We start from the raw sequence: 24,834 nt of genomic DNA on the forward strand, positions 1-24,834 counted from the left end.
AGTAGTTTCAGCACATCTTCCCACCTATGTAAAGACCTCACCCATGTGCCATGATGGCAGTGTTAACAAACCTTACCATCTCATAATATGGGGGTCAAACCACAGAAGATCTGTCCAAGGTCAAAAAAGTTTTTTTCATGCCCAATGACGTTTTAAACCATCTGAATCTGAAACTTTTACACCGCCTAACCTTTCTCAGACACACACTTATGTTGTGTGTGTGAATGTAGATTCCCACAGATAAATGACGAGCATCTCGCATCAATAAAGCTGACGGCTACAGATCCTGGAACGGGATTTCACTGTTTCAACAAGCATTGCTCAATCAACGATTAAACAACTATGATGGTCCTGCATACGCAAGATACGTTCCACCACCCGATGTAACATGAAGTAATAGTTAGTGTGATCCATCAAAACCTCGTAAGGGAGCCCCAATTAGAATGTAGGCCACGAATGAGGCGAGATGAAATAAAGACAGTATCCACCAGAGAGATATTTTCTTCCTCTTTTCTAGGCCGCCTGCATCCCCCATTCCAGCTTCTTCATATTAATCGTTGTTCATTAGAAACGGGCTTCTGCGTCGGGGCCGAGGCTGTCTACGGTGAAGTGTTAATATTCACACCCAGAGTGGTGGGGGGGGCAGCCGAGCCCTCTCTCTATGAATAGGCTGAGTCGGCTCAAGAGGACTCAAGAGGATTCAAGAGGACTCAGGAGGACTCAGGAAGGCCTGAGCCACGTACAGGCATTGAGTCAGAACCAAGACTCCTGGCCCAGAGCCTGATCCACATGCCTGCTGTCTTGCTGTTCATTCGTTCTCATTTCTTTCTGTATTGTTTCATTCTCTCCTTCTTTCTTTCCGTACATGTTTCGTTCTTATTAATCCATGAATCTATTCCCTTTATTTCTTTCTTCCCTCTATGCCTATCTTTTTTTAGACTGACAATGCTGTTCTTTCGTGATTTTGATTACGAGAACCAGCCCAGTTTCTCTCTATTGATAGGAGGTAAACACATGGGAACACAGTGGGAACTTCGATGTTATCCTAGCAGGGGATATCAATATGGGCCCTTTCTAGGGTAAACTTAATCCTTGTTATCCTTGATGTGATCCTCCACCAGCCCCCCTCCAAAGACCTCCGCTAGTTAATACAGCGAAAGGCCAAGATATTAACAGCACAGCTCACACCAGCAACTCGGCGGATCAATTGCCATGGATTTTAAGCTTATCCCTCCTTGTTTATTTGGCTAATTAACTCCTGTGCCAATGTCTCTTTTGCTTTGTCGAGCAGCGTGGTTTGAGTGGTAAAACACAAAGTCCAGGCTAAAGGTCGTCTCAAATGAGTCGCCCTAACAACGACAGTCCTTCTCTCCTTTTTCCTGGCGCTTTCTTCCGTCACTTTTTCTTCCGAAAAAAAAAACGAGACGAGACACGGGAATCGCTCACCTGATCCCAGGGACAGATGATCCCGCCGAAGAACATGAAGAGGTATCCCATGACGACCAGGCAGGCCCAGATCACCAGGGAGAAGACTCGCAGGAGCTTCTTGAAGATGGACTCCACGCAGACCAGGACGAACACGGCCAGGAAGATGGCCATCGCCGTGGGAACCGTGATGACAAAGGCCACATGGTCCTCGATGTTCTGGAGAGGACGAAAATAGGAAGAGTTAAATGACGACTCACAAGTCACAGTTCAGCCAACGAGAGAGAAAAGACGTCGAGAGAGTTTGAGCGGGCGAGGGCCACAACGAGGGCAACAATTCATCAAACGATGGAAGGAAACTGTTTGTGTGTTAGTGTGTGTGTGTGTGTGTGTGTGTGTGTGTGTGTGTGTGTGTGTGTGTGTGTGTGTGTGTGTGTGTGTGTGTGTGTGCTGTGTGTGTGTGGTGTTTCTGGTGTGTTTGGTGTCTGTGTGTGTGTATGTGATGTGTTTGGACTCTGCATGTGCGTGTGTGTATGTGTCTGTGGTTAGTTTGGTGTCTGTGTGTCTGTGTGTCTGTGTGTGTGTGTGTGTGTGTGTGTGTGTGTGTGTGTGTGTGTGTAAGAGAAACAGAGCTAAATAAAGAACAGCCATGCTAGGCGATGACGGAGAGCAGCCTCATCTCAAGGGGAAGAGGGAACAGATGGAGACATTACAAGACTTAGAAAACTAGAATCTTCCTCAACAAGTAAACAAGTGAGACTGCTGCGCCGTCTTTGTTTTACCAGATAGATTCCAATTGGTTCACCCCTTCTCTTTGTCGTTGTTATGCGTCACGATTCGGCAGAATCTATCACACGCTGTTAAAGATTGGACGTGGAATAGAAAGAAACCAAACAACGTAGACTGTCTTTAGGTGTCTATTTGCAATAAGCTTATGTGTTCATAAATATGGTTAGAGGAGCAATAGGCCTTTTTTCACCTTGGATACGTTTTTAATGCAGCGTATTCTATATTCTAAATTGTGCTTTGTGTTCAATTCAAAACCAGTGATGTAGAGATTCAGTGCATGTATGTACATATAGATAGGGCGATAAATGTAATGAAGATGAATAAAATGAAAATAGGAGAAATCAGCTCTCAGCGCAAAGCTTCCCCATCCCCCCCGCCCCTCCCACCCAAGTCTATTCTTCTCTTATGATGCATCACATGACCTACCCTGCAGCCCCACTGTCAATCAATCCACACACACACGCACACACACACACGCACACACACGCACACACACACACACACACACACACACACACACACACACACACACACACACACACACACACACACACACACACACACACACACACACACACACACACACACACACACACACACACACAGTGTATTCTCTGACTGTGAGAGCCCCTTCCTGTCCTTGCTGTCAGGCAACGTTTCTTGTTTCAGCGTCACTTTCTGTGTTCCAGCCGTTTCAGCCCGTTGCCCTGTCCGCCCGTCTGTCCGTCCGTCTGTCTGTCTGTTAGTCCGCTTCCCTGAGCAGAGGCTGCTGCTCTAGCCGGAGACACATTAGGACACCACGTGGGTTGGAGCATGGACGTGGAGGAGCCACAACGATCCCAGGAAGCCCACACGAAACAACAAACGCAGGGCAAGGGGGAGTGGATTCAAACCCGACACAGGCAGGGGCACAGATGAGGCCTTCCCGAAAAAGACTTATTATTCGAGTGACCCTGCGACCCTGTGCCTTCAAACACGGCTCACTTGAACCGAGTTCACCACAAAGTGCCCGTTTTTCCTCCGCCGCCCGTCGGCCTCAAGGAGAGAAGCTTTTGAACAGCAAAGGAAGGAACTTGAAGACGGAGACGTCTTCAAAGCACTCAGGGGGGCATACCCGAAAAGACCCGGGTCGCACCAGCACCAAAATCAGACTCCCATCTATTATGGATTTACAGCCCCCCAACCCCCACCGTTAGGCCTGCCTTCCCCAGCCATCGAGCCACTAAGATTGAGAGTTTGAATAAAACATTGGGCTGGGTTGCTCCAAGGTGGAGGTAGGCACAGTGAAATGCGTGTGTTTGCCACATCATCGTTGCAGTGTGTTACACAACAGAGGTTATGAAACTGGACTTTGATGACACACACACACCCACACACACACACAAACAGACACCCACACACACACATTTATTATAGACAAACATATTGTTTGCTTCATCATGTTTTCAGAATCAGTGATTCGTGATCTCTGGCTGCAGTGTTTCGTTGCCGCTTCTTTTTACGCCGAATAAATGAATGAAGCAGGACCTCGCCCCCCAACACGTCTCTCTTAGTTTAACCTTTACGGTTATTAGCTTAGTGGCACCAAGAAGCAAACAGACATTCATTAGAGCTTCACCCTAGGGCTACACTAGAGGACTCTCTCTCCCTCTCCTTTTTCTGACGAAGACATTAATCAATATCCATCCACCCGTCCATCCACCCGTCAGTCTGTCCATCCAGCCATAACACCCTCTGCCTGGAGATGAATCATTCCCCCTTTCTCTTTTCAACCCTCCTTCACCCTATCACCCTCTCCACCCGCTACAACCACTCCAACCCATCCCTTCCCTCTGTCGCGCCCAGATTGTTGTTTGCTCTCTCTGCACACGCGCACGCACGCACGCACGCGAGCACGCACGCACACATGCGAGCACGCACACACGTGAGCACGCACGCACACATGCGATCGATGGGGTGGGACAGGGCTGGTTTGATGGCGAGGAGCACTGTGTCTTGCCCAGAGCGGATCTCTGAAACAAGCCAGGATTTAGGTCAACAAGCCAGCCGGATGGGGCAAGAGGGGAGCACACACACACACACACACACACACACACATACACACACATGGAGCGTGCAAGAGGGAGAGGGAGTGAGAGAGTGAGGGGGAGAGAAATGAGGTGTGAAAGAGGAGGGGGCCAAGGGAGAAACGGATATGTAGAAAGAAAGAGAGAGGGAGTATGAGAGAAACAGAGACAATTATGGAGAGAGAGAGAGAGAGAGAGAGAGAGAGAGAGTGAGAGAGAGAGGGGGATAGGGATGGCGTGACAGAGGGAGAAAAGTCACTGACACTTAAATGCAGCCAGTCACTATGAACCATAGCCACCCTCCATGGGGATAAAAAGGGCAGCGAATGCTCACATTTCCGGCATTTATTCTTCAATTGATTAAATGAATGCGAGAAAGAGAGAGAAAGTGAGAGTGGCTGTGTGTGTGTGTGTGTGTGTGTGTGTGTGTGTGTGTGTGTGTGTGTGCTTGTTTGTGTGTGTGTGTTTGTGTGTGTGTGTGAATGAGAGGGAGAGGTTAGAAAATTGGAGGGATGTTTTTCACCACTTCAAAGCTGTCAATGCATAACCCACACCCACCAACACCCATTGTAGACTACTGGTTGCTTGGTGATTTCCACATGGTAGGAATGGCAGGATGAGGGATTTACCATAAATGTGCTATTCAAACAAAAACTCCTAACCATAATCAAACATAATCCGGATGAATCCGATCATTTCCAGTTAAAAAACAAATCTATAGGATATGAACAATCTCAAATGTTTCCCTCTGTGGAAAAAAGGACTAAACTATTATGAAACCACAGTTTTGATTTTGTGTACTTTCTACACCCTACTTTCCTCACTGCGGAATTTGTCATTACCATAAACAATACTATTTTTTCCCTTTATGCAAATGTTGTTGTCGGCTTCACGCAGAGTCTGAAACCCTTTAGGGGTTCATTTAATCCAAACCACATTTCAATACGTCTATTTATTTTCCCATGATTCCTCTGTATCACCTCTATGTTTTCAACCGTTACTCCTCAGCCCAGAGTCCCAGTGGAGGAGCTCAGCCTCTTTCCATGAGGGGTCGCTGTTCCTCCACGATGGGCTGTTACACTTTTGGACTGTGTCCTGCCTCATCCCTTCTGGGTTCATAGGGTCATGTCTCCTGATCCCAGCGGACGAGGATTGCCCAATTGTTTCCAGCTTTTAAGTCACACATTTGTACGGCACACATCGGCTAGGATAATCCCTGCAAGGCAGTGAGGACAGTCCAACATCATCCGCTCCAGTGCTCCTCTCCTCCCACTTCTCTCTCTCTCTCTCTCTCTCTCTCTCTCTCTCTCTCTCTCTCTCTCTCTCTCTCTCTCTCTCTCTCTCTCTCTCTCTCTCTCTCTCTCTCTCTCTCTCTCTCTCTCTCTCTCTCTCTCTCCTGAGTTCAATCGACCATGAGCCCCAACAACGGCTCAGTCCTGTAGCCTCTCTTCATTTACCAGTGGTGCGGCATAAAATGCCAATTTGTCAAGTTTGACAAGTCAAATTAGGTTTGGGCATCACATTTGGGTGTGTGAGTGCGTGTGCGTGTGTGTGTGTGTGTGTGTGTCTGTGTGTGTGTGTGTGTGTGTGTTCTGATATTCAGATATCTAATAGCGAAGGGAGTGCTGAGGTTCTATTCTCATCACCCGTGCTTTTTATGTACACTCAAAGAGAAACAGCAAACACATAGCACAGCCTGTGTCGGTGTATTGGGCACATGCGCATGAATGACTTTATTTCAATTGAAGCTCCTTTCTCGCACTGTGCGCTTGTGCGAGTGCCAAGGTTAACTCGCAAATAACAACTCACAATTATACACTCGGTGCCTGTTTATGGGTCTGCGCAAGTCGCACGTGTACAGTCCTGTTCCCTGATGCACAGTAATTCTTGAAATAAGAACAGGGAAGGCACGCACGTGTTCAATTTGATGGGGAGCCGAGCTGCAGCATTGGCAGCACCATGCAACACAGGCTTGTTACCGCAACTTAAAGTCTACTGGCATCGCTTCACTTGGCTTGTTTGCGCGCCTGTTTATTTGTGTGTGTGTGTGTGTGTGTGTGTGTGCGTGCGGCATGCGTCAGTTTATTTGTGTGTGTGCATCTGTGTGTGCTTCAGTATATATGTGTGTGCGTGCCTGTGCAGCGTGTTAGCCGTGCGTGCTCACCAGTCCCGAAGCGAAGAACACCACCAGGAGAGCCAGGCAGGCGCCCATCACGATGAGCAGCAGGAACACGATGAGAGGGTGCTGCTGGCTCATACAGTAGTACGACTCGTACAGCCAGTCCGGGGACCTGATCCGTCTCCTCTCCCGACCTGATCCCCCTCTCCCACCTCCTCCTCCTCCTCCTCCAGCACCTCCTCCTGGCTCTCCCGCGGCCCCGGACTCCCCCGCCCGCTCCAGGAGGTACTTCTTCCTCCTCATCGCCTGCTGCCACATTGAGCCGGGGGCTGACAGCGACGCAGCGGACGAGGACTGGGGGAAGTCAGAGGTGGGGGAGGAGGAGCAGGACGGGTGGCTCTTGTTGCCCCCGACGACGGCGGCGGCGGCGGTCCGGGTGCGGGCGGCGGCGGCGGCGGGCTCCGCGGGGTCGGGAGAGTCCGAGGCGGGTCCGAGGTCCTCCCGCTCAAAGTCCCTCAGGCGGAGGCAGGGGGAGGGGGAGACGGCCGAGGCGGACGCTGAGGTGGAGGCTGAGGTGGAGCCAGAGGTCGAGGCGGGGGCAGGGGGAGCGCGCGCCGGCCGCAGAGGTGGCAAGAACGCACCGAGGGTAGAGCGCAGCATCCCTCCCGCTCGCCTCCTGCCAGCATGGTGTTGGACTGGGGAAAGGAAGCCGCGCACCGAGACAGAGAGCCGCTCGGCAGAGGGGAGAGGGAGGGAGCGAGGGAGCCCGGGAGAGAGAGAGAGAGAGAGAGAGAGAGAGAGAGAGAGAGAGAGAGAGAAAGAGAGAGAGGAGTAGGAAGAGGGAGGGAATGAGAGAGCGAGCAAGAGGGAGAGAGAGAGCGGGAGGGAGAGAGCGAGCGTGGAGTAGAGGGAGGATAAAGGAAAGTGGGAGGGGAGCGGAATGAAAGAAGAAGGAGGGGGGAAGGAGGGAGAACTGGGGGAGGGAGGGGTGGGGGAGAGAGGGTGGGGAGGGCAGGGGAAAGCAGCAAACGCAGCACACAGCGGCAGCAGTAAGAGATGTCATCAAGTGAATGGGAGCAAGACAAAAGCTAGAGAGAAAAACTGTGAAGGTAGGAACAATGGAGATTGGAGAGAGAGACAGAGACACAGAGAGATAAAGTCAGACAGATACAGGGGGAGAGAGACAGACGCAGAGAGACAGACAGAAAGAAAGATACTGAGATACAGAAAGAGAGAGGGAGAGAGAGACAGGGAGAGCGGGAGAGAGAGACAGACAGAGAGAGAGAGAGATTATGAAACAAATTCTCATGTGTGGTGTAAAGACTGATGATATCATAAATTATAATCCAATATTTGAGGTCTGGATTAGTGCTGTTTAGCCATCACCACAATATTTACAGTGAAGATTACACCCAGCCGCCCACAAACAAACCCAATACAAAATAAAAACAAAATTTCTCCCTTTCCGTCGCCAGCGGATGGCAATTTGCCTAAATGCCAAGTTTGTTGAAACAGCTTCCACTAGTCAAAGGTGAACTGGAGGCAATATTTGACAGCTGCTGATGTGTTGGATTGAACCGCCCATTCGTTTATGTTTGGAAATCAGCCTCTTGTGGGGGAATGAGAAAACGAGGCATCCTTTTATGTAAAAGTATAAGGGACCTTAAAACCCCTCTGATGGAAGCAGGTTGGAATGCTGCACAAGCACTTACAGGCAATGTATTACATTTTTTACCTAGACTAGTTCCACTTTTTCCTTGTTTTACCTGGAGTTATAGAAATAGGATGTTTGGATGAGGGTTATTGCTTGCCAGTACAGGTAGTTGCTGCAGTTGCATTCATCAATCAGTGACTAGGAATATTGTTATTAATGTTATAGATCCAATAAACGCATGACTCAGACTGTATTTTGTGCTTAAATGAAAATCGAATAAATATATAGTTGGTTCGTTAAGATACAATTATCAATTTTGAACTACATTAATAGCTACTGATGATTGAATGAATGCAATAAAATTATGTATTTAAGACAAGATTGCATACCCCTCAACACAGTTTGTGAGTTGTCTGAACAAGACAACCTCATAAAAAGGAGAAATAAACGTTGCATTAAGTCACGGCAATCCCACACATACATAGACACGCACACGCACGCGCACGCACACGCACACACACACACACACACACACAGACACACTAGACTAGCGCGGGACTGCTTTCAAAAAGCTTACTTTGTGGGGATTTAAAAATATGTTTTTGAAAATCCTCTGGCAAGTGGCAAACCATATAATATTCTGTCCTTCGCTGAAAGGGATCCTGTTTAATCCTACAGTACACAGTACTGTACACATCTGAAATAGAATAACCTTCCAATGATTGAAATGCTAAGGTAAATACCCCCTGCTTCCTCGTGGTTGGTTTCAAGTGTACCCCACATTAATGTATGTCCCTCATGCCCATGATTTGACAGCGTATAAATCATTCACAATGCAAGCTATTCAAGGCTGTCAGTCATTCATAGGACCACCAACCGACAAATTATTGTACTATACTTTTGGGCTGTCAATGTACTCGGCACATATGCTGGTAGTTATTGGGTGAGTAATTAATTTCCTTTGGAATAATTATCGTACATGAATAGTGTGTGTGCTGGAAATGGTTAACAATGGTCCGATGCTGCCGGCTATATTTTTGCCAGATAAGAGAATTGAAAAACCCTGATAAGCGAAAAACTGTCAACTCTAGCCTCTACAATTTTAACAGCACTTCAGGCCAAACTGATGACGTTGATGTTTATCATCTTTGTTGTTGTCTATTGTATCTTACCGATACTAGTTTGTGTGAGAAATAATTGTTTCCATGTGTATGGGCGTAAAAAAAGAAAGCATTTCTGCACTACTCATGAGTGTAATTCAGGTAGCTCGCAAATCCTTAATTAAATATGTTCTGTACGTCCTTGGTCTCATTATATGACCAAATCATTTCATGTTCACTAAACGTCCATTTCTAGTTTGAATGCGCAATGGCGGGTTTGAAGTCTATTCAACGTTGCACTGTCTGTATTTTCAGGAAGTGTGACCCAGATTTGAAACACAGCTCCTAAGGGATCGGTATCAGTGCAGGCAGACAGATATCCTAGTCAGGTACAGTACCAGGGGTCACAAGGAAGGCAGATACATCAATATCTACTTACAGCCAGAGTTCAGGACTTGGACCCAAATGCAGATGCAAAATTAACCGAGAGCAAAGAACGGAAAACAAAAGAAATAATAGCGCAAAGAAAAATATCGGAGTGAAAACTAACAAAGAACGCAAAGACAAACCTAAACTTGACTGGTCACCGGCAGGGCAGATACAGGCTGAGGAGGGGACAGAACACCAATAAACTGTCAAGCTAAATACAAGCTAACAACAAGCTAACTGACACGCTAACAACAAGCTGACTGAAACACAGGAAACATCAGCCGGACAACAAGAAGAAACAGGAGGCTCTTTAAAAAGACAAAACCTAGAACTACACTGCCACAAAAGAGGCAGCTAGGGCTGGTAGCTGTGAAACCAGCCATCTCACATTTCTGAAAAGCCACAGAAACCATTGGACTGAAAAACACACACCAAAGGGAAGTCAATTGGGCATGATTAAAGTGACACGGTCCCTACGGCCAGCGCCACTTACTCCATTCCGGTTCTACATACTTCGAACCATATACTATTTTTTTTTTCTGTACAATTACGGAGAGACTTGAGTGAACAATTGTACCTGCCACAGCCACCAATTTGGCATCGCTTGTCAGGTGACAGGTGTTCATTTGCCCGGCTTTCAGTTAAATGTCCTGCCACAGTCGTACACTCATGTATTCTGTTGAATGTTAATGGCAGAGAAAATGTTAAAAGAACTTTTGGTCGCTTTGGATATCATTAATTCAGCTGAATCCAGAAACGATTACAAGGGTGTTCGCGGAAATAAATTGGGGAAAATGTTAAACTAGGAGCGGCAGAGCAAATCTAAAGGACTCGTGGCGTCTTGTTTATGCAGGGGGAGGTGGAAAGGGTTGTTTCAATGCAACGAGAACTCATAATCCTCACAGAATACACAGGAATTATTAGGGAAAAACGTCAATCCTTGAAGGTGGACCTGTATCAACAATCCCATGACTTTGACACCCAGTATGACAGCCTCTTTGATGAGCGACGGGTGACAAATGTTTAGCGCAGTATTGCATTCTCCCTCAGCGCAGGTGAAACACGGGCTTTAAATAGACTGAGCTGTGACGTGGGTGGAGGGAGGCGAGATGCATGCAAACGCACCCAGGCACATTGGTCCTCACACACACACACACACACACACACACACACACACACACACACACACACACACACACACACACACACACACACACACATAGAAAGGTAGTGAAGCAGCTGGCAGATATTGACTTAAATGGGGGTCACGAGAAGCAGACATGAATTCTTTACCTCTGGCACACTCGCTCGTAACCGACCACACATACACACATGCACACGCAGGCAGGCACGCACATACGCACACACACACACACACACACACACATACACAGACACACATTATGTGGTCCTGCTTGTCAATTACTGAAACACATCAAAAAGGAAGCATAGATTAGTGTCAGAAGGAGGTCCCAAGGGAGAGCTAACCCTTTGTTAATGGTAGTAATATACGATTAATACACGGTAAGTTACTGCTCCAGTTTTCTTTTTAATCCTCAAAAAATGCAGTCCTCCTCATACCATGAATGAACTGTGTCAATAGTGTGTGAGGCACGTTACATTTTTTCTTTCTAATGTAGCTGTGACAAGTGACACCAAACATTTTGTCAAGGATGTGAATCTCTGATGCAGCAGTCCTACTATGCTGGAGCAGAACATATTGGGGGTAATGGGCCGGAACCCAGAAACCTCAAGTGGCAGAGTTACGCCTTTCATTATGGAGATATTTTACCGGAGAGAAGATTATTTGTAGAATATTTGAGTGGACGAAGCTGTCAGAAAGCGGTGTAAATCTGCAGTGGCCAGTCGGAAAAGAGAAATTTGAAACAAGACAGACCCTTATTCCAGGAACACCAGCGTCGGGACAGGATGTTTTAGCTTGTCTTCCCACCAGGAAAAGCGGAAAAGTGTCAGCTGAGATCGTGTTCATTGTCCCCAGCGACATGATTGGTCGAAACAAATAATAAGCAAAGGCGAAAGTGAAATGCCTTGTCCACCCAGACTTTGTTGGCAAACTAAAGCATGATTGGTGAGACTATCCAAGATGTAGGCAGGCTAGCGAGGAACTGACAGCAGGATTTGGATTCTCCTGTGGCACGTTGTTAGTTGTGTAGCCGGGGATCAGCATTGTACCTTTAAGCTCAACACCTTGCCCTCCCTTTCAGAGAGCCACCTAGCCGAGTGGCGTAGCGGCGTCGCTAGCTAGAAGCAGTGACCGGCATGGCACCCTTCATTCTGTTTGTGTTTCACAACCTGACATTACCTTGGGAAAACACTAGCCTACGAGGTTTGTTGTCGTCAATATTATAATGACTATTATCATAATTACAGTGAATGTAGGTAGGAGTTTGAGTAAGTAGGAGTATCTTAATTTGTGAAAATGTTATTGCAAGTGATTTGAGTTGCCACAGAAGTAAAAAAAAAAGTTGAATATCCATGTATCATTCTTTCAAAGTAGCCTATTGAAGGGTCTTTTGAACGGCTAATTTGTTTTTTCATTATTAGCCAATGCCGAGACTATCCTTAATTGATGAGCTCTGCAGAAACAACATCCATGATAGCTGAAACTTAATACTGCTACACAATTAAAATAAATGAAAACGATTCACTTTTTTGTATGTGGTTATTATCCTCTGTACAAGACATGAACCCACGATAACAATATGCTGGATACATACCAAGTATGTTCAGAGCCCCATAGTCGGCAGGTTGCATTGATACAGGCTGTTACGGGGTTCACCTAGACATATACAAATGGATGATAGACATATGCATCACCATGGAAACTGAATTGTACTGAACTGGAAACAGATCCACGTGACCCCATTATAATGGAACTGTTGGCGGTCTTGTATAAGTCAAAAACGAATCAGGACTTGGTGACAACGTCTCCTCAGAATGGATCCACGCTGGCTCATTAGGTTTCCTGGTAACCTTCCATCACCTTTGGAGCAATCCAGCAGTCCTGCGCTACAGTAGAACTTCTGGGGCGAGACGGCGCAGAGCCAGGGACGGAAACCAAAATCTGAAGAGGCAATGTCTCAACTTGTTTCGTGTTTCATTACACCGATGTTCCACCTGCAGAGAAACTGATTTGCTTGAGGAGAAGAAACCTTCAGAAGTGTACTTTGAGAAGCCAGTTCACATGGTGTTGATTTGAAACATTTACAGGCACTTTTTTTTATATAGTTTACTACGCCAGAGTTTGTCTTAGCTGTTAATAACCCATAACACGCAGACAGATCCCAAGTTCCAGAAAATATGAAGCCAACGAAACGTTCACCCAGATTTGAGCTTGTCTGCCATCAAATTTAATATTAGTAATCTAATCTAATGTCAAATTTCTGAGAAGAGGTTTCAAGGGTTGTCCTTTTCTGGTACGTATCACGTCTCAGATGGTTTGTAACATGTGTCAAATAATTGAGGCCATCAATCTCAGTCAGTCAATCAATCCACTAATCAATCAATCCACTTATCAATCTTTATCTTGAGCCGGCTCCTGAAGTCACGCAAATGCGATTCTGTAGGAAAATGAGTGTTGAAATGGGAGAGGCCGAGTAAATCAAAGGAAAGATTAATAGAAGACATAAGCTTTAATACAGAGGTAAGGAACAGTATCCCTTTTAACAAGCTTTTGAATTAGAATGGAGAGAGAATTATCCTCCCTACATCATTTTCATAATTTTAACCGAATGAATAATTCATGGCCTGTCAATGACGTTCTGATATTTTTTCCCTTTTTCGCCACTGTTCATAAGGTGCCAGATATCCACCTCAGCACAGCCACCTTAAGTTCTCTAATTTCCCGTTAACAGCTTATTAGCAGCTAAATTCTACCCAAGCCCTACACCTCTGCAAATTTGGTTCCAGCCGATGGCAAATTAGGTCTTGCATTGACGTCATTCGCCAGAAGACAAAAATCGGAAAAGTGAGAAATGAGAGTGAATAATTAAGGAGCAAAATGCGCCAGATATGAACTATTTAATATTCATTTAGGGAAACGAGGTAAAGAGTCAGACACAGAGTAGCTGCAGTTGAAATAGAAAAAGATAAATAGACATGTTAATTCACCTGCTTCGTTAAGTCGGTGTGTGTGTGTGTGTGTGTGTGTGTGTGTGTGTGTACGTACGTGTGCACGTGCGTGTGAATGTGCGTGTGTGTGACAGCGTTAGCGACTGCTTGATAGAATGAGAACAGCTGGAGTATAGTCACGGGACCTCTCTCTCTCTCTTTCTCCCTCTCTCTCCATATCTCTCGGTCTTTCTGTGATCATGTCTGTTCGTTCTCCCTTTGTTTTACCACCCAACATCAGGAGTCAGCTGCCTTCCCCTGCTGCTGTCTCCTTCATCCAGCACCTATATCTGTGTTCCTTGATCTCCCATATCTCCTATCTCTTCCCTTATCCCTTATCATATCTCACAGCAGGAAAATGTCTCTCTCCTTTCTCCCCCCTCCCCTTCCCTCCTGCCCCACCCTTTTCTCCCCCCCTTAATTCAAGACTTTTCGTGTTCTTGTTGTTTGCATGTAGGTGTTTCTTCCGGGGGGGGGGCTCGTTCTTAATCTTGCAGAGGGGGAACGCAGCAGATGAGGAGAGGGGAGAGAGCAGGTGGGCCCGCCAGTCCATTTGTTCTCCCTGTCGAACTGAATCCCAGAGGAAGTTTTCTGTGGTAGCAGAGAACAACTACCCGCGCTGCGACACTTTTTTTGGGTCATGGTGTCTCTGCCTGCGTTATCTTTAAAGATTTAAGATACAAGAAAAGAGACATCCTGGTATTTCTTCAGGGCCTCAGCGGAGGCTTTAGACGCATCAAAGTTGTATGGAGTGATAATCTAGACATGGCTTCAGGGGTTCAAGTCCTAGATGAAGGCTTTACCATTGGCCCATTCCCCATCCGACCACTAAGCATCATGGAGTAAGACGGCTAATACCCTAGCTCCTCATTAAAGGCCTGTATTTCACCATCAGACTCTTAAAGTCTCTTTTGACTCTCAATAGATTGTATGTTCTCAATAAGAGAGCACAGGTGTGTCTACATTTGAAGAACAGCCATTGTGTATTATTGAACGTGTGTGTGTGTTTTTGTATGTACGTGTGTGTGTGTGTGTGTGTGTGTTTGTGTGTGTGGGGGGGGATGTTTGTGTGTGTGTGTGTGTGTGTAAGTGTGTTTGTGTGTGTGTGTGTGTGTGTGCGTGCGTGCAAGTGTATAAGGACATTAGACAATGAGGGGAGTAATGGTGATTGACTGACTATTGATTTGTGCAACTATCGACGGGCCACAGAAAATAAAGCAAGGATGGGCAAACGTGACTCACCTTAGTTATTATTCACATCAGAGCTCATATCTATCACATATATCTGTTGATGGGCTATTCTGGACAAGGGGTCAATCGTTTTAATTGGACTTCAATATTTGTAACCAACAGAAGAAGAATCACAATGCATATAACCAGATTCATTAAAAATTTATATCTACATGGGTGGCTTATTCACAATCCAAATACACGTCTTTAAGTTTTATCTTCACCATGGAAACTGCATTTGTGGATGGAAGTATTCGTGTGGATATAATTCTACAATGCACAAGTATATCGTATTTGTGAATTGTGCCACACGCACATGTGTGTTTTGACTTCTGTGGGTTAAAAATAACTTCCTTTGAGATGCATATCGCCATCTACAGGTGTATGCTATGCACGCATAAACATTTGACATTTAACTTTTTATTACAGGTCAACAGTGGTACACTTTGGACAAAACACAATGAGATCCACAAATGTGTATGGACTAGTTCACATGTAAAATTATGAAAGTGAGTAGACATGTTAATTCACCTCCCACATTGTGTGTGTGAGTGTGCCTGTGTGTGAGTGTGCCTGTGTGTGTGTGTGTGTTTGTGTGTGTGTGTGGCTGAGCTTTTTACAAGACACAACTTAACAATATGTCTTTGTTGATTGTGAATTAGCCGTGTGGCTATTGTCTTACGAGGCACAAATAGCAAAAACATGTGGATCAGGGTACACGCATTGTGAATAGCCTTCCGTCTGTCACAAATAATCATGTCCAATGAAAACGTCCACACCTGTGGGTGTCCCGAGATTGCCTCTGGTGACGCGTATGGGCTCGCTCGGTATCTGGAGAGGCCCAGGCGAGCGGCCGATGAATGGAGTTAAAGGTCATGTGGAACGACGGTGGGAACACCCACAGAAAGGTCAGCACCAGAGCTGCGCATATGAAAGACACAGTGCTTGGATAACTTGCTCATAGCCCCGGGAATGGCCCTGAAGTTACAGTTGGAAAGCCGACTAGATTACAAACAAGAAAAACAGCAGTGCAAGATCCAGCCATTCATTGGGGCTGGTGCTCATTATAAAGTGGCACACACTTAACTACATCTGACTAACTATTCGTCTATTGTATGGGTTGGATCGGAAAATCCTGGATTATTGTTATCTATATTCCTTAGCTTTTATCAATCTAGATGGAATATAGATACATCAATTTATCTAGAATTCCGTCTCAATAATTTGGATAGATGGATTATGTTCAGTGAAACAGTTTGAGTCAAAGTAAGACTATATTAAATTTAAAAAAAATTAAAATTAATACAAAGTAATATATTGCAAATGTAGAAAGACAAATTAACCGTTGAATTAAAGTTGTCGTCGGAAGGGAAAAAATGGTGGTAGTCATTCACAAGGTGGAATGGTTTTGAACCCTTATGGTCAATAATAACAGTTCAATTAACATTCTGTGATGGAAATTCTAATTTAGAATAATGTATTTAAGGTAGCGGAAGTAAACTTTTCCAAATTATAAAACCAACCAACCAAGGGCAGGCCTGCTTAAATAACCTACTTTTCAGTCATTCATGTTTTTTTCTGCAACGTTGTGAATCAGGGGAGCATGGACCACCTCATTAGGCTGTTTCTCCCAAACAAACACACACACACGCACACGCACACGCACACGCACACACACGTCTCACCCACACACATCTCTCTCACCAACCCCACCAAAGTAATGTGACAGAGGCAGTGTACATCCAATTTCCCAATTGTGTACCTGTCCATCAACCTCGACTTGGCACAGGAGGGTGAGCGAGATAGTGTTCAAGAAGGAGAGATCATTTGGAAAAAATCCCACATTATTTCTGGCGGCTGGATGGTCAAAATGACAAAAACATTTAAACAAACCAAAAAATATGTCCAAAATACAAAATGAAGAATGAAAGGAGCAGCGATGATCAGAATGTGTTAATGAGGAAGCTCTCTGTGATTACCACCCTCCCCAGCGGAGACACAGCTGCATCCGCGCCAACCACAGCTGCAAGAGCGCTTCTAGAGCCTGGCTCAGGGGTATACGGCCACAGCATAATGATCTACAGACCCCCACCACACAGACACCAGGGGTGGAGAAATAAACAGGGAGGATTGGCAGGTGCGAACAGGAAGAGACGGAGGGGAAGGTGGAGATCCATCTATCCATCCATCTAAGGCTTTTCTATGTGTTCATCATATTTTCTTTGTTGTCATCATTCAAGACACAGCATCACCCCCCCCATCTGTCATTTTTTCCTTGCCTTTACCGAGACTAAATAAATGCCTCCCTCGGCTTAAGGTGTGCCGAACTGTGCGTTTTTTTTTACAGAACTGAAAAAAAGCATTCAAACGTTATATTCTAAATCCGTCAATCGTCTTTTGTGCCGCTCTACCCATAATGAGAACCGCTGTCAGATACAATGCAAAGAGGCTCTTAGAAAATGAATCATCCAACTGTCAATGTGACTGTTGTATCCTGACACTGCAGGTTATCTTCCACCGACATATCTTCTATCTAAACGATCTTGATCTCAAAGCTCCTTCTGTTACCCGCTATTACGCCCCCCCCCCCCCCCCCCCCCCCCCGTCTTATCTTCATGCGTGTTACGCCCGAGTGAGGACGAGGCCTGATGCAGTATGCTGTCCTCCACTCCGGCACGGTTGTGATCTTTTCACTTAAAACAAAACGCTTCACTTGCCTCGAGTGAACCATTAGATATGATTCATTGACAATAAGGACCGTACCTTCCTCACAAAGACCTTATGGCGGAGGCCACTGCGTTTTAGTCTGAGATGGGCCGAGGTGACTGTGGGTGGAAGATAGATGGGGATTTACATTCGGCAGACACAACTCTTATCACAAACCTTATCCAAAACAACTCGGGAGAAAGAAGAATTAGGTGTCCTGCCCAGGGACACCTCGACACAAAGCTAGATGGACGTGGGGATTGAACTAGCAACCTTACGGTTACAAATCAACCCACTCTACCTCATAAACTACTGCCACCTCTAGAGATCATTTCACATTCAATTTGACAATGCACTGATTGGTTTTAACATTAGCAGATTAGTGATTAGTGCACAGACAACCCTCGGACTCAATTTGCCAAAATGGACCAAATTGGGCTCCAATTTGGGCTCTGGATAACCTGTCGAACACCCAAACTATTAAATATTCAGACCAACATCTTGTGACCGGTGCAAACTATACCAGACAGATTTCTGTACCAGACAGGTGCATGTCTCTAATCCTTAAACTAAACATGGATGTTTCAGTCCACATTAAATATTCATGATAGGGGTTACAAACTGCCGGCTACTGTATATAGCTATGTATAAAAGGTGGCGCTCCATAATCTAGTTGCTGAGGAGCAAGCTAGAAAAGGCTTCACAAAAATGATTTTGGAGCAGTTCTCATGAACTCAGTATTTTCTTTAAAGGAAAGATTTGAAAACCACAAAACTGTGTTCTTAAGATTCTAATTTTGGCAACAGCCTGACATTTACCGCTACGCCAGCTATGAATAGCCTAGTTGATCCAGGCACAATGTTCAAAGCCCATTCATGCAGAGCAAGATAATTATGTGGCTAAGAAGGACAGTTAAAAGAGCAGTAGGCGAGATGTAAAGGATATTCCACTGACAAGAACCTGAAAAGACAGGAGGCCAATCAAAACGTCCCCCTGCCTTAAGCCCCTCCCACCAAACACTATTATCTGGTATATATATATATATTAGAGGTGGGCATAGATTATTATTTTTAATCTAGATTAATCTAGATTAAAATGGCTCATTTGAATTCTGCCGAAGGCATTCATAATATGTGTGCTACCTAAATAATGACCAAAAGTAAGTCTTTTAGAAAGGGTCTCTCAAGCCAGGTGGCGCATTAGACCAGGGGCTCATCTCCTGTTTCCAAAATGCATCACAAACTGCTTGAAAAAAGCTGTTCTACTATGATAATTGGTGATGAAAATAAATAATGTTCAATAAGATGCACTTGTGTTTATGGACTGTTTATTCAGTTGAACATGAATTTTGAACTTTAGGCCTACGTGACAGGCCATGATGAACTTAAGAACATGAGAATCTATTTCTTCTTCTTCCACCAGTCACTCAGGCAGACCAGCTTGTTCACAGTTTCTGGTGACAATTTAGATCTCTTCTTCTGCACAATATGGCATGCTAAAGAAAAAAGTCTCTCGCATGGGACAGTTGTGGCAGGAGTCCCCAAGTATTTACGGGCAATGTGGGCAATCTTACCATAGACAGCATTGTGCTCCGACCACCACTTCAGTGGACACTGATCTAAGCTGGCACTGGGCTCTACCTTGTACCTCTCCACAGTATTGTCTTCTGGTGTCTCCTGATCTGATTCTGAGTCTGATCCCATGACTAGCAGGGCTGTTTTCTTCTTGGGTGGCTCAGGGTTCTCCTCCCCGAGTGGCTGCAGAGCAGGTTCTTCTCCCTTCACCAACTCCCTTAGCTTTGCCCACACTGGCTCCCTCTCTGCTCTGGGCAAGCACTTGAGGTCCTTAAATCGTGGATCTAAAGCAGTCGCCACCTTTGATGAACAAAAAATGAACCAAAAAATAATAATTATTGATTGACTAAAATTTCACTTTCCAAATCCAACCTCCATATTTCTTCATGACTCATTAATCTATCTATACATCGACCGATCTACTGGCTTAACAGTTTCTAATGATCAAACAATGCAGTTATCTTCTGGTCAGTCTGACATACCTTAAGCCATTCCAGGTTTATTTTCTCCCTCCGCTGGTTGAGGTCCGTGGTGAAGGCAGCCTTGAATCGCACAATATAGGCAGGATCATCATCTGAGATCTTCATCGCATGCTGGAGGTGGCACAGGGCAGGTAGAACCACAGAGCACGATACATACTTATCCCCACCAAGGAGCTCAGTGATGTACCTACACAGACAGACAGACAGACAGACACAGAGCAATAATTAATTAATGACTAATTCATTTAACTCAGATTACACAATCACATTACATTTAACTTGTATGCCAATTCATGAACACGCTATATTTGTAGACCATACCTGCATGGCTCCAGCTGTTTCTCTAGCTTTGCCAACTTCTCATATTCAGCATTTGTTGGGAGGGCCAGATTGTGCTTCTGCTGAGACAGCGTTGTGTGCAGTGCGTCTCTGTTGCGCCTCACACGCTTGATCATCTCAAGGGTGGAATTCCACCGTGTTGGAACATCTTGCACGAGTTGCTCCTGATCTTGTCCAAGGGAGGCTTGCTGGGCATTCAGCTCGTCTGAGTTGGCCGGACTGTGTTTGAAATGTCCGACCACTTTACGGCACTTGGCCAGTGCACCATCAAAACCACCTTCCCGAAGTGACATTACAATAGCTCTCTGTACAACATGCGCAACACGGGGCACATGCTCGAATGACAGTATCCTCCCTGCTGCCACCATATTAGGAGCGCTGTCTGTTCCAATAGTGCTGATTTTGTCAGTTATCCCCCACTGATTAGCGACGTCGAGAAACTGCCTGGCACACGCTTCGGCAAAGTGACGCTCCTCTGTTTTCATCACACCTAACGGACAGACAAAGTAGATCAGAATAAGTTCACTAGTAGTAGTAAACAACTAGCAATCATCAAGAAGCAAACATAATGTTGTGGTGGTAATTCATGGTGTTGTGGTAATTAATAAGTAATTAAATTAAATAATGTAATTTAAAATTCAGTGTTGGGCAGTAGCTTCACTACTTGTAGCTAAGCTAGTTACTAACTACAAATCTCAGTAGCTTGGTGGTAGCTTCACTATTTCTTGAATCAAGTAACTTTTCAGTCTTTTCACTTCTGGCGTTATAATTGATTTACCTCGGGTGTACTGTGGAGTGGGCAAGACTGTTTTATTAGCAGGCTAGCATTGCCCGTTGACTTGCGCTTGCCTAGCATGAGCGAACTCTGCAACTAGAAGGACTGAATGAAATGTGTTGAGAACTGTCTCCAATGACAAAGAACACCAAGGCTAACTTGGGAATCAGGCCCTATGTCCAAAATTCCGAACTACCCCTTTAACTTCTTGAAGTAGCTTGGCCACTATTTCTGGGGTATTTTTGTGGCTAAACACAGCGCAGCCATTAGTATGGAGAATATCCCTGCAACATACTTGAACTTGTAGGCCTATCTTTGGAATTTTGAGACTTCTTATTAATCACAGATTCAATCCAAATTTGAACACACATTTCCTTGAAATTTGGTTAAACTTAAACATGTATGTTGAAATTGAATTAACTACTTTTGCTGTGTAACTTAGCTTGTTCGCCTACATTTGCCTGGGTGGTAGCTTTTGTGTAGTGAAGCTTTATTTATGGTAGAGTAACTGATAGCTAAGCTTGCCCAACACTGTTAAAATTACATAACGTAGCCTACCTAGAGCGAAGGAGATGAGTTCCCAGCTGGCATCGATGAGGTGTACAGTAACGCCGAGGTAGTTATCGTTATTGACAGATGTCCAATGGTCCCCAGTCAGTGCTACACACGTCGCCTCTACTATCTTCTCATCTTTTGCGGCTTTCTCTGCGGCGTGCTGGTCATTTATTCTTCTCATGATAGTTCGCCTTGCAGGTAGTTTGTAAGATGGGTCACCTGTGGCCGCCTGGAGAACAAGCTCGAGCCCATCATCTTCAACCACGCTGATGGGCCGGCAGCTGGTGGCGATCCACTGAGCGAGGAGATTCGTTAGATTGTCTGATAAAGCTGTGCTGACGGGCTTGCCTCGGTTGCACTCAAACATAGTAGTTTGACGAACACGACTCTTCCCCTGCGCTACAGCACTGCTTGGCTTGGCATGTTCCGCATTAGCTAAGGGGTGCTTTGCGTTTAGGTGGTACTTGAGACTGGAAGAACTCCAACAGTAAACTAATTCCGCATTGCACAAGGTGCAAACAACCTTAGTTTTGTCAAGGTTTCCATTGGGAAGCTTCTTAAAAATAAACTTTCCCTTTAGCAAACACGGCGGCTTCATAGCTGCATCCATGTCAGCACGTCACGTTTGATGTGGTAATTTGACAGTAGGCATACACTGGTTCGAAGTCTGACTCGTTCTCGCTCCCTACAGTGCAATTCGCCTGGTTTTCACCCAACTTTGAGAATAGATTAACGGCGATATTTTTTTTATCGCCGATAAAGAGTCTCGCGTTAACGCAGTCGTTAACGCCGATAACGGCCCACCACTGATATATATATATATATAAAATTTGAATTTACATTGGATTAACAGATAGTTGCTGGATTGTGACGAGGATGTTACGAGCAATTGAAAAAAAAAATTATACTTAATAAAACAGAAATAAATATACACCCACACACAGATCAAGGTCTGAAAGTTTATAAACTCTTCTCAGACAAGCAGAAACATGAGCAGAGAGTATTTCTCACTTTAGTTGGCAGCCAGTGGATCCTAAAGCTTATGAATATCTTGACCCAAACCATCCTAGATTTCAGAATTAAATACGCGATCCCAACACATACTCTACTATTTCGGTGATAGCGTGATCACTGAAGTTCAGCCATCCCTCAGTAGTTTGGTTTAAAAGTGAAGAAACAGGAGAGTTAAAAGTGCATACAGAATTCCAACCGTAGGAAGGTAAGTTGTCATGCTGCTGACAGATGCCTGAGAGACTGGGATTTCCTTCAAGACTTTGCATGAGGTGCACAACAGAGTTTGACCAATGCCTACTGGTCATCTAATTAGGTTTTGTTGTGACCAAATCAATTAATACGAGGATATCGGGCTAACCGTTGAAAACAGACATGAGAGCTCTGTCTTAGTCTCAATTCTGTCAAAATATCCACAAAGAAATACGTGTTCATTTATTTTACTAAATTTCAAGGACTCACTTGGTTGTGATGCCAAATTGTTGAAGACAACCCAGGTCATGTTTTAACAAATAGTCCCAAATCCTAACTATAATAACCCTGAATAATAGCCAATATAAATCAACGGTTTGCATTTGTCATTTCTGTTGTTTGTTTCTTCAACATCCAAACAAAGCAAAGAGACTACAGGAGCTCTGCTGAGGAGGAGCCCTTAAGGGGAAGACGTGGCAACCCTTCTGAGTCTCAGGGCACTGAGTGCGTCAATGTGGATGAACCCCTTTTTCCCGAGTCCCCTCAGAACCCAGCCCCTGCCCCCTGCTGGGAAGGGGGTTCAGGGCTGTTGTTGGGTTGTTGTTGTTGTTGTTGTTGTTGTTGTATCTCTCGCACACTTATTCCCCAGTAGTGCATATTGCTCCATTTCCCTACATGCTTACAGTACTCCAAACGCGCCTGGGCCCCGTTTCCCGAAGGCATCGTTAGCCTAAGTCAGTGTTTCGTGAAGTGCGTCGTAAGAGCATCGTACAGTTTTCACAACCTTTCCCGAAAGCGTCGTTGGTGACGAACGTCGTGAAATCACTAGTAGCTAACGAGGACTCCAGGGGTACTCGTAGAGTGGGAAGAGAATCGTTAGACTACTACAGCCTCAGGGACGTCACCAGCGGTCATTCCGTGGTATTGGATGCGTTTTGGTTGGTCGTTAATAAAGGCAGTCCGTAGTCGTGCGGTGTATGGGGCACGGAACTGCATAATTGTTCATCCTGGGCTCCCGTCTCGTCCTTCCCGTGCTGCTCGCCACATTGGTGTCAGAAGTGGGATTGGCCTGCGCACGTGGATAAAGGATTGGGATCGACGGTCGAGCCCATGGAAGCCCCAACCGACGCCGACGCACCCTGCGTTGTGGGAGCGCAGCGGCCCGCGGACGGAGAAATGGCAGTGGTCAACCGCCCCCTGGTGGCAAGGACGGCGGTGAAGCTGCCGAAGTTCTCCGGGGCAACGCAGCTTGACCCGTACCTTGCTCAGTTCCGGCTTGTTGAGTGGCACAACGGCTGGGGTGCCGGGGAGGCGGTCGTCCACCTAGCCCTGGCGCTGGAGGCAGGGCCGGATTAACACTTTCTGAGGCCCGGGGCTAATTACCCGGGTGAGGCCCTTCATATCATGATGTTCTGACGCATGACCTCACACAAACCCACTAACACATCAGCGTACACAGTAGGCCTACCAATCTATGACAGACTATTTAAAGTGAACTGGTAATATGATTTCAATTTAATTAAATTCATTTCAATTCAAGGGTAGCTTTATTATAATTGCAGTAGTGTTGACAAAGCTGACAGAATGAGGATGGGGAAACAAAATGTATCTGAATTGGCCTACTTGAAAATGTAGGAAAAAAGAAAGTATGAAATTGGTGATTCGGTGACTTTGGCAAATCATTACAGAAAAAGTAATAGGCCCTACAATGCATTTGCTATCAAGTACAGCAAGTTAGGCCCAGACAACATAAATGAACTGTTTTTTGAAGGTTACTTAATTTATAGAAATGCATCCTGTTTTTGTAAACTCATCAAAAACTATAAAACAATGTAGGGCCTATTGTAGGCTATTAAACAAAGGTCAATGAAGGCCCCGGCTATGGCTCAAACGGTTTGGGCATTGAATGGTTAATTTACTCCGGGAGTAACGCCCTGGTAGGCTACATGTCCGGTTACGCACAACAAACCCCAAGCAAGAAGACAGGCAGGAATGTACGATGCAACATATTTGGGGTGAACTGTTTGAAATGTGCACACAAACAAGCTAAAACTATTTTACACATTAATGGGGCTGGGTCATATAGAGGAGGCCGCCGCGGCAAACATGACTCACCAAGGGACTTCAGAAGGTCCGTCTTCTGCTCTTCTTCCGTGCGAAATCATTAATGAGCTCCTCAAAGTCCATTTGGGCCAGGATGTCGTGCTCAATTGACATTAAAGTCAGATTGTTAAGTTTCTCCTCCAACATTGTCGTT

General features: G+C 45.4%; 1 protein-coding gene across 1 annotated transcript in view; it reads right to left on the minus strand.

Moving 5' to 3' along the window:
• The window catches only part of adcy2a (adenylate cyclase 2a), a gene marked incomplete at its 3' end in the record, with an annotated part of 60,119 nt that extends 53,045 nt beyond the window's left edge, over positions 1-7,074 (minus strand). The window contains exons 1-2 of the mRNA XM_079741652.1: positions 6,445-7,074; positions 1,447-1,644 (exon numbers count right to left, since the gene is read on the minus strand). Coding sequence (XP_079597778.1) covers positions 1,447-1,644; positions 6,445-7,059 — 813 coding nt within the window. The 5' untranslated portion in view covers positions 7,060-7,074. The remainder of the gene's footprint in view (positions 1-1,446; positions 1,645-6,444) is intronic.
• Positions 7,075-24,834: the final 17,760 nt, after the last annotated feature.

Source organism: Pollachius pollachius, assembly GCF_949987615.1.
Source record: "Pollachius pollachius genome assembly, chromosome: 1".
NCBI lineage: Eukaryota > Metazoa > Chordata > Actinopteri > Gadiformes > Gadidae > Pollachius > Pollachius pollachius.